The 11261-nt window shown below is 39.5% G+C and overlaps 1 protein-coding gene across 1 annotated transcript in view; it reads left to right on the plus strand.

Moving 5' to 3' along the window:
- LOC134806581 (NGFI-A-binding protein homolog) overlaps window positions 1-8193 on the plus strand; it is a 43291-nt gene extending 35098 nt beyond the window's left edge. The window contains exons 2-8 of the mRNA XM_063779892.1: window positions 110-211; window positions 4044-4780; window positions 5132-5259; window positions 5364-5433; window positions 6832-6896; window positions 7550-7625; window positions 7942-8193. Coding sequence (XP_063635962.1) covers window positions 110-211; window positions 4044-4780; window positions 5132-5259; window positions 5364-5433; window positions 6832-6896; window positions 7550-7625; window positions 7942-8058 — 1295 coding nt within the window. The 3' untranslated portion in view covers window positions 8059-8193. The remainder of the gene's footprint in view (window positions 1-109; window positions 212-4043; window positions 4781-5131; window positions 5260-5363; window positions 5434-6831; window positions 6897-7549; window positions 7626-7941) is intronic.
- The last annotated feature ends 3068 nt before the right edge of the window (window positions 8194-11261 follow it).

Genomic DNA, 11261 nt, shown 5'->3' on the forward strand with positions numbered 1-11261 from the left:
CCTTGCTAAGCCCGCTGGTCCTATTAAACTTGGCGTTGATTGTAACGCGGAACTTTTTTAGGTGTACCTACTTATTCAAACTTTAATCTTAATTTCTGATTGTCCGCAGTGGTTGTGACGTCCCGACCATCCAACGAGGCTGAGCTGCAACTGTACCGCGTCATGCAGCGTGCCAGTCTTCTGGCGTACTACGATACGCTGCTCGAGATGGGTACGTACACGTACAGTTCAAAATAATATGCACGCGAAAGAGATTAGAACTTTAAAATCTTGTTCGCATCAATGTATTACTTCGGGAGAGATGCAACTGTGAGTAATTTTAAATCAATGAGCATCAAAATAAAATCAGATTTTTAAAGTTTGGATGCCTTTACAATTTAGATTCTTTGTTTGGATGTCTTTAGAGGCATCCAAACTTTAAAAATCTAAAGTTTAGATTCTAAAGTAGACTTGTGAACTGAAGTGGCATCTAATGTTTAAATAGCTTTGATAGAACACCAATATGGTAAATGGTAAATATCCTGTTTATAAAGTAGTTATAACTTTTAAGGAATGATTCGTCCAGTGTTGAGCTTCCTTGTGTAACATGATAATCGCTAAGGGTAGTTGGTATATAGAATACATAGTCGTTGCGCGGGGGTCGGAGGCGGCTGCAGGCGCGCGCAAAAAACGAATTAACCACGCTTTCCGGTCTGGCTATAAAATATCTGAGTACCTACGCATGTATATACATGCGTATTGTCTAGAAAAAAGAGCTTTTAATTTGGAGTTAAATTCAAAACTTCAACAAATAGGTTTACTTTCGTTATTACTTATGGGTATAACATAGCAATTTACATATAAATAAATATATAGACGTAAACATTATAGGACAATTAATTTTACACAGATGGACCTAATACCACAGTAAGCTTAATAAAGCTTGTGTTATGGGTACTAGACGACGACGCGACGATTCGCGATGAACACACCAATAAATGAATTTTTGAAATTGTGTCACTGGGACCTTCTCTAGGATTTTTTGACATTGGAAATGTCTTTTCGTTCGCTCCAGTATAGGGTCCGATTTCACGAAAAAGTGCGATCCCCTTATATCTCGGAAAGTTGTGAAGATATGATATTATAAAATAGGTTCGAAAGACGCATAATCACGAGAGCTGTAAGGTGCAAAAATAATTATTCGAGAAAGTCAAAAACGAAAAAAGTTATGGTCGAAATAGTGAAAATAAAATTCAATTTTTTCCGAATTTTTGATTTTGGTGCTCGATAATTTGGAAACGAAGAATGATATCAAAAATTTGAGAAAAACGGCTCTGGACAATTTAGTCAGCTACAATTTGAGCCTAAAACAAAGCCGATCGGGTTAAGGGTTTGCCCTGTAGCCTAACCTTAAAATAGTCAAAAAGTCAGAACGACATTTTTCACATGACATTTATGACTTCATGTTTTGCAGAGTTCGTTATCGGTGTTTGTTGTGAATTATCGGGATTATGACGGCAGAATAACACTTGCACTGCGTGGGCTATCAAAATCGCTGTAGATTTTTCTTGGTCTAACGGGGTAGGGGTAGGGGTAGGGGTAGGGGTAGGGGTAGGGGTAGGGGTAGGGGTAGGGGTAGGGGTAGGGGTAGAAATAGAAATAATTTTATTCGTGAGCACAAACACAAAATAAAAACTTATACAGAGAAACATAAAAAAGAAAAAGTGCCACGAAATGGTCTCACCTCAGCATGTTGCTGGCGGCTGCTAGCAGATAGCTGATGCTGAACCCTGGCAGTTCCTAGTGGAGCTCGGGTTTAATACAACATAAGCACACGCTGTTTTGGTCATCGGACTCGTCTCGATAAGCACTTAGGAGAGTAGTACCCAAGATAGAGCTGATGCTGAACCCTGGCTGTACCTAAAGGAACTCAGGTTTGTTGCAACATAGGCACACGCTGTTTTGGTCATCCGACTCGTCTTGATGAGCCCTTAGGAGAGTAGTACCCAAGATAGCTGATGCTGAACCCTGCTAGTACCTATTGGAACTCAGGTTTGGTGCAACATAGACAAACGCTGTTATGGTCATCTCTCGTTGCGTCAAACTGCTGTCAAGAAAATTTCATATCTTTCATATCTGCCGATCAAGACTCGAGTGACGATAACGGCGATGTGGCTACCATTTCTCGAGTTGACTACGGATTTGCCGTGTAATCATTTTCTTGTACTTTGAACATTAATATATCCTGCTTATTAACACATTCACTGCCCCCAACGCACATGTGCGTTCACCGTCATACAAGTTTGTTCCTAGGCCACGCCCCCTGGCAGTGAATGCGTTAATCGAAAAATGAAATATGTACCTATACTTATGCGCCACGGCGACAATTATTCAAACTTCGATACGCGTGTGGAAATTTTGCAATTTGTTTGTTCACATGCGTTATGTCCAGGATAGAGTCGGACCAAAAAAAGTCTGCAGCGGATTTGATAGCCCACGCAGTGCAAGTGTCATTTATACGTCATAATTTCATAGAAGTTTGACGTTTAAAATAACACTTTCACTGCGTGGGCTATCAAATCCGCTGCAGACTATTCTTGGTCTGACTCAACTTGTGTTAATCTAAGAATAAAATAATTATCATTCAACGTTGTAGTTTTATTTTGTAACTTTTTCCTTATGCAGACTTTCTCGTCGCTCAGCGAGAATATTTTTTCGAATTCCGTAGATTCATTTCCAATGTGCTCGATAGTCGTGTGAGGCACGAAATCTGTGAATTTTTTAATGAAAATTTATTTCCAGGTACCTTTTTATACAATAAAAACAAAACATAACTACTTGAGCCCAATCTTAAATACCTACTAGGTATACAAATTTATTCTGAAAACAAATAACTAAAATTAAAAAAAAAAATTCTCAAAGAAAAATCCCCATACCGAAATTATAGTACAATTTCGGTCTTTTCTGCTTCAAAAAAATATACTGTACTAAGTGAACAATCTTAGTCCAGTTTTTATATAAAACCCGCATTGTTTCGTCTCAAGCCCAACACTTATAAGCGGAAGGAACGCAAGAAAAAACACTTTCTCATCGCTCGAGATGGGCAAAAACAACATTTCCATAACCTAACCTAAAAAACGCGGACCTTCCATCTCATGCAAATTATTTTTTTCATAATTTTTACTTTTTAGCCATCGTCGAAGAAGGGTTTTGGCCGGTTGTCTTTTGTTTTTTTTTTCTTTGCAAAAATGGTCACGTAGGAATTTGCATATTTGCTTAAATTAAATGTGTGAATTGAAGTTTTTTATTGAATCACACGTTTTTGTTGAACAATGATAGCGGAATGAACTTGCCCCGCCAGTTTTGCATATTAATGTTGGTATGGGATTAGGTGAATTGGTTAATTTTTTTGGACCTGAGAAAGTGTAGGGGCTTCCGAAGATAGTTAATCCTATTTGTTTGAAATGCTTTTCTTTGCGAGTTGCGATTATGCAAATGAAGTTTTTCAGTCCAGTGCTCGTTACAGGGACTTCTTTAAAGAATATATATTACTTATAGCATAAGTAGGTAGGTACACTAAGTACTCGTAAGGTACGTTCCGTACAGGTATTATGCCCCTAATGCTCAATTATGTTAGGATTATAAACGTGCAAGTTGCGGAAAGTTTGCAAAAAGTTTGAAAAAAATTACAAGAATAATTTGATATTTAATACTTTCGCGTTTTGAACACATATCAACTCACATTTATAGACGGGTCGGGTCTATCGTAAATTCAGAGAAACGTGTGTCGAAACGTCGGTAAATAAAGGTAATAAAATAATTTCGCGTTAGACCCGTCTATAAATGTGAGTTAAAAATAATTAGTTTGGAAAATGTATGGCATTTGCAATGACAAAGTGTGGCAATGTCTTGATTAATGTGAAATTTCTATGTAAATGTGATGTTTATAATCATTAATCACACTTCTTCACTTTGTTCTATTCCAGTCAATGCAAAGTTAGCTTAGATGGACTCTAGTATAGGTATAGAATTAAATAATAAAAAATAATTAATTTACATTCCAGGTGGTGATGACGTCCAGCAACTTTGCGACGCCGGCGAAGAAGAGTTCCTCGAGATCATGGCGCTCGTTGGCATGGCCTCCAAGCCCCTCCACGTTCGCCGTCTCCAAAAGGCCCTCCAAGAATGGGTCAACAATCCCGCCCTATTCCAAATCCCCATTGTCCCTCTCTGTCCCACCGAAAACCCCTTCGTCTGCAACCAAAGATTACTCAACATGCCCACTTTACCTAGTCTACCACGTACAGTCAGCTCTCCTGAAAGCAGACCAATGTACAGTCCTTCTCCAGGAGCACCAGAAAATAGTTGTGGTAGCACAGCTTCCCAACCTAATGCTAGTCCTGTCCATACGAACAATTTTACAAAAATAGTCCTACCATCGTCCCCTGCGGCAGCCCCTGTCACAACTACCGTCTCTAGAAGTTTCTCTCCTCAATCCGCCTGTCCTCCTTCAGCTGGTTCTAGTCCAAGCTCAGTAACATCCCCAGTCCAGTTAACACCAGTTTTACTAGACGTTCATGTTCAAAAATTAGCGGCTGCGGCAGAGAAGTTGAGCAAGAATTTGCCTCAGTTAGAACCAAAGCCTCAGAACACGAAGAAGAAGATGTGTAAAGACTTGGAGCTGGTGATGATGATGCCGGAGGCGGATCCGCGGAGGATGGAGGAGATAAGGAAGTACGCAGCGATATATGGCAGGTTCGATTGCAAGAGGAAACCGGAGAAGCCCTTAACGCTGCATGAGGTAATTATAAATATTGTGTAGTATAATGTGTGCTATTCTTTTCATCTACATACCTACTTAAAATTATGGTTGCTCTCCAAATTTCTTTGTTAAAAAAGAAAATTCTATTTAAAAAAGAAAAGTAATTTTCTGAAACAGACCATCATCTAATAAGGTTTTGAAAGAAAGTTTTGAACACGCGTCTTTCCTTTTGATAATAAGGCCTAATAAGAGTCTAGCAAGAAAATTTGGTTTTCAATTCCACCTCTATCCAAGTTTACTCTTTGAAGCGTTTCACATAGATTATATAACTAACTTTACTCTCTAAAACAAAACAAAATTCTTCAACGATATTGTATCCCGCATTTGCAGGTGATGGTAAACGAAGCGGCAGCTCAAATGTGCCGCTGCGTCCCCGCGTTGCTGACGCGCCGTGACGAGCTGTTCCCTCTCGCGCGGCAACTAGTCCGAAGAGCTGGTCTCCATTACTCTAAGCACGGGTACAATATAGCTTTGTATCTATAGAATATAATCTACAACGTGCTAAAATAAATATTTAGTGCTAAAATATATATAGGGCTTTCACTAATGTTTTTTGTTTCAGCCTTCCTCCTACGGCGGCCGGCAACGAGGAGGCCGAAGATGACGCGACCGCCGCTAAGCGGCCCCGCCAGGTCACTCACGTTGACCTCACTGGCTAGCTTAGAACTAACAACCAGCATTGACCTATACCTAGACCTTCAGGCTCGGCCAGGTCACTAACGTGGACCTCACTGCCTAAATTAACATTAACTAACTAGCACTGACTTAGATTTAGTCCTTCAGGCTTACAGGGGGTCTAACTGCCTCGCTAGGTCACTCATGTAACCTTACTGCCTAGCTTAGCACTAACTAACCACCACTGACCGTGACCTAGGCCTTCAGACTTACAAGGGATCTAACGGCCCCTCGAGGTCACTCAGGTTGATCTTCAGTCCTGCTCAAAAGTGAGAAAATTGGCCTCTTCAGGTCAATTACGTTGGCCGTTCTTAACAACACAGGCCTTAGCAGAGAAGGACAGCTATCTGGTAGAATGAAACAACACTTTCATTATACCAGATAGCTGACTAACTAAAAAATTATAATCGAGACCTATATAACAAACTACCGGGCCCTAGCAAAAAATTGCATAAATATTTATTTATTAACAATTATCTCTAACATGTGGAGTGCTGAAAACAAAACTTTAAAAATATTTCACACATACAAAATTTGCAGTATTTAAATAACATGTCAAATTTATACCCGCTATCCCCTTTTATCTTATATTGAGTAGCACTAACTTTAAAATGACATGTCAATTAAAACTAATTAGAAAAACAAACGAACGAAATCACATTCAATTAGTTTTTATCGTTTTAATGAAATGGCCTAACAATTGATCCTTGTGGCACTACTAAATCACTCCTTAATAATCGGTAATTGATATGGGCATACCTATAATTTAACCTATATTACATAATCTGTCTAATTAGCATCTGATCCAATCTGAATCTTAATTTAACTTTATTTTGCATTTACATTATTTATCTTAAAGGTAAGCATGGTTAAAGTACTATCAAACGCTTTCTCACGTTCAGTTGCATTTTCACTATATACTTCTTTATTTAGATCACTTGGAATGGTACTGGTTCTGGTAAGTAGAAATAATTTATTAACATATTGCTTGACTTTAGTTCTTCGGAAGATGGTTAAATCTAATTAGATTGCATGTGCGCCTTGATAGATTATTGATATCCAATATTTTCAAAAGACTAGTTTTGTTTATTTTCGTTTCCCGCTTTTATATTGTTTTATTTACCACCCACCCTTTAAAATTCAACTAAAAATTAAGTAGAGGATACATGAAAATAAGGCATTTTCCGTTTTCAATATACGAATATTTCCGAGTATGTTGTAGAAAAAAAAAACATTTAAAACTGCTTATTACTTATACCTATATCGTCAATTTACACCAATTGGATACTACGAGGAGTTCGGTGTTGCCAATGATGTTATGAGAACGAAGATTACATTATTTCTTGTTTGTGCAGGATGGCGAGGAAGGTAACGGCATCCGCGCCAGCCCTGACGCTGCACGGAGCAACTCAAACCACAGGTAAACTGGAACCAGGGACTAGCAGGGGACTAGTTAATACCTACATGCATCTTTTTATATACAAATCGATGCGGTTGCCATAACTGCCATAAGGTACCTTTTGATATTAAAAGCTACACATATTTTCTGTATATCAGCGGCGAAACGAAATCCCACAGACTTCGCTGGTTCGGTCACCAAGGTCGGTGCCAAGAGGACGTACCTTGGAAGACCGATTGGTGGCCGCCCGGTAGGTCGGCCCAGATACCGCTGGCTTAGACAGTGTGGAAGCGGATCTGCGTCAGCTTCAAGCCGATAATTAGAAGGAAATGGCGCAGGATCGGGAAAAGTGGCGTGCTCTCGTTTCGGAGGCCAAGACCCTTCTTTGGGTCGCTGAGCCATATTAGTTAGTAGTTAGTTATCTTTTCTGTCACACTTGGAGATGGTATTTGATTTATCATTGTTTTTGGGGTTTATTTACGAGACCTCCGTCTTCTCTTTTGTGTTCCCAGATCTGGTGAATGCGCTTGAATGCATTCACTATCAGGCTATTTGCTCCTTGTATTTCGGTAGAAAGGGGTGCAGTGCGTGAGCAGCATTCACTAAAACTGGAGGGGCCTTATTGAAATGTTCTCACCGTTTCCATTAAATTATGTTGATATTGCGTGTTGCAGCTGGTGGGGCGTGAAGGCGGAGAGCGACGACGCGGACTCACGCTGTTCTTACTCAAGCACCAGTACACCACCACCGGTAATACTTCCTTTTCTTTTCTTCCTTTTGTACTCATTTTGTTCTGTTCCAGGTTATGCTCCGTTCAAAAGCTCCAAGCCTGAATTTTATAACATAACTTTTTATCATCCAATTATCATTTACCTAATAACGGGTCCTGAGAATCACCTAGCAGGGCCAATTCGTGCAAATTACCAATAACTCCTCCTTTGTGATACGGTGTACGATCATAGGCTGCTCCGCTTATCATCAGGCGGACCGTACGCTTGTTTGCAATCGGTAATGGTATAAAACTCTAATCTTATCTCCCACTTAATTACGCTGTCGCCTGTTGCAGGACGCAGAAGAAAGACCACAAGTGGTAGCCGCACGAGGTGACAGCATCATAGCTGTAGCGAACCCGGCTCTCCAACCACCGCCACCACCTCACCCTGCGAGGAACCACTCCAACTGACAATAATCCTCAGGACCCCACTGCCGTGCAGAAATCACGGTCTTATCATGATCAGCCACAATACGAGCGTTTACCACTGCGAACAAGTAGGCCGTGTAAATTTTCAATTCAAATGCGATACCTACTTTGTCAGGGAGACAATATCAAAGTTGTGGCTCTTCAACGGTTATCACGCCACCTCATGATGCAAGGACCCACTCGAACTGACAAAAGTCTAAGATTCCAGGCAAAAATAAGTGATCAGATCAGAAGCGTACAATTTTTAGGTTGATATGTGATCCATATTTGCCAAGGAGGCATCATCATAGCCATGGCGGATCCTTCAACAATACTGTTCCCAATATTCCACGCAAAAATAATGGAATGGGGAATACGAAGAAAGCGTAACACTGCGATAGAATAGGACCTGTAACGTTTTCAATTGATACGTGACACCTTGTTAAGGAGACATCATGATGGCTGTGTGAATCCTGCTCTCCATCACGACTGCCAGGAAATGGTACAACTGACGTAAAGTTCTCATTATCCCATGCAATAATAACCGTACTGAAATGAGGGCAACTGCCAGCGCAGCTCAGCGACGAAAAAGGAGTTTCCCGCTAAGCTGGACCAATATAGAAACGATATCGGAATCCTGCATTTCATCCACCACCATCGGACCCCGCAAGGCACCACTGATATTAATGCCTTTTAGACTGACTTCTCTGGAACATCACTCGTTTTCTTCGATAATAAAGAATCAAGAGAAGTGCCATTCTTTGAGTAAAGACATTTGATAAACTATATTTACACAAAGTGTACACTATTCCACCAAAAAGATAATTTAAAATTGTAAATATTAATGATACCTTAGTAACTTAAGTAAAGCCATAACATGCCTTGTAGTCATTAACTCATTATTATGTAAGGCCGTGTACACACGATACTACTTGGAGAACCTATTTTGGGAGAATAAACTCAATAAACTGATTTTACGGTCAACCGAATCCGCGAACTGGTTATGTTATTTTTTTAATTCAAACACATCATTGTTCGCCTGTTCGCCATATAGGTACATATAGATTCGTCTTTTTAACCGCGAGAGGTACCTACCAATATTTTAGGGCAGCATTTTGTAGTTACTAAATTACAATTTAAAGCAATTACTTATTTCCAAACACACATTAAATAAATGTTATTACGTTGCAAAATCTGCATAATTGTGTAGCTAAGTGGCAAATGTGGTAATAACTATTAATTGATAGATATTAACTGCTGTTTTATACAAATCATTGTATAATGCATGTTCTAATGCAAGGTGCACTAGAGATTTAATATCTTAATCCGATCCGATCTAGTTATATTATATCTATAGGTGTAACTACGTATTACATAATCAATAGTTTCAAAAAAACCTGGTTATGATTTTTTCTTGTTAAAAATGAATAAGTTATCGACTTACGCTTTTAGAGATGGTAAGCACACAAGTAAACTTAGGTACGTACAGTTTCTTTACCGATAGAGTAAAAAAATATGTGAAGTCTACCCTGTGACTCTACCGTCTACCGTCTATGCTCCCAATAGTCCCAATACCGTACAAGTGCCTAAATGCGAAGGCCGAAGGCCGAGCTTCGCGTAGGGCCTAAGGCTGGTGCGTCCGAGAGAGGTGCATGCGTTTCGCGTCGGCCTTTGGCCTCGCGTGGAAGCGCGCCTCTCTCGACCGCTCCCTTCGTCTCTACGCAAAGCTTAGCCTTTGGGCAGTTATGTCAGTTATGTGTGGTGTTCGTATCGTGTGTCATCAGCCTTACATTTTCATACTTCGCTTACTTTATGATTTTAAAATGACGTTCAGAATAAAACTATAATTTTTGCTACAAATACCACAATGTACAATCAACTGCAATAATAAAAAAAAATTATCAAGCAGATACGTCTGCTATTACATTTTTTTAAATTAAAGGGAAAATGGAAGGACTCGAACTTGCAACCTATTGGAACGCCGGTCCAATCGCTCCTTACTAACTGGGATACCGAAGCTTACCAGAAGCGTGCGAATATTAAAATGTCGTTATCTGCCGTCGTTATAATACTCATATGTGACGTTATCTATTAAATAGGGACCTTATTGTCGATGGCGCTTAGGCCATTATTAACGATGATCCGATATAAATACAATGCCGCACGACGCTGTGCGCCGTAAGCGCCATCGACAATAAGGTCCCTTTTCATAGACCCCCATATATCCTACTGGCCTAAAAACCAACTATTGCCTAAACCAAAAAGTTATTGAATATTAATGGGATGTAAAAACCTTGTAAACCTTGGGCTTTGGAGGCCAAGGAATTCGTATGGGGTTTGGGCCGGCGGCTGAGGGAAAGGGGGTGTGACCCTCAGTCCGGATCGTACCTGGTTCAACAAATCTCATTGGCCATTCAACGTGGTAACGCTGCCAGTGTGATGGGGACTTTTGAACCAGGTACGATTCGTGACAATTGTTTTGTTTAAAAATGACGAAGCCTGATGGTGCGGACATCATCATTGGTTTGTTTTGGACGAAGCATGTTGCGGATTTGCATTTGTGGCCACCTGACGAAGCCTGCGTTGTGGATATCCTTACAAACAATTTGATCATATTTATCATAAAATATTAAAATTAAATATAATCCATGTAAAAACTAAATGTAGAGATTTTGGCTTCAATAAGCTTTTCTATTTTAGACACTTGAATAATAAAGAAGGATGTAAAATGTAAGTAAAAATCAGACCCCCTAGTTTGGCAGCTGAAATAGATGGCGCTGTGTTTCGCCATATGTTTTACCGTACGCATAATGAACTGAAACAGACAGCGCCATCTACTAAGCTATCAAATTCGAAGCACAAATTGAATATCTTGTAAATTCTGTGAATCTTTGCCTTAACCCAGCTTAGGGCTAAACATAATATTTAATGATAAAGTAAGCGAACTATACCAATACAACCTATGATCATCATAAATAGGTGTAATGTAATGTAAATATAGCTATTATAAACTAATTATTGTAAGTATAAGATTGACATTGCGAGCCATAATGTATTTACGTAGCGTAAGGAATTTATATAATACATAACGTTTATACCAACTTATATTGTTTTACTTAATTATAAAGACATCATTTATAAACACGGGGAACAAAACTGACAGATATCGTTTCACCACACCAGCTCGTACAGGCTCTCTTTATTTT

Source organism: Cydia splendana, chromosome 1, assembly GCF_910591565.1.
Source record: "Cydia splendana chromosome 1, ilCydSple1.2, whole genome shotgun sequence".
In the NCBI taxonomy this organism is placed as follows: domain Eukaryota; kingdom Metazoa; phylum Arthropoda; class Insecta; order Lepidoptera; family Tortricidae; genus Cydia; species Cydia splendana.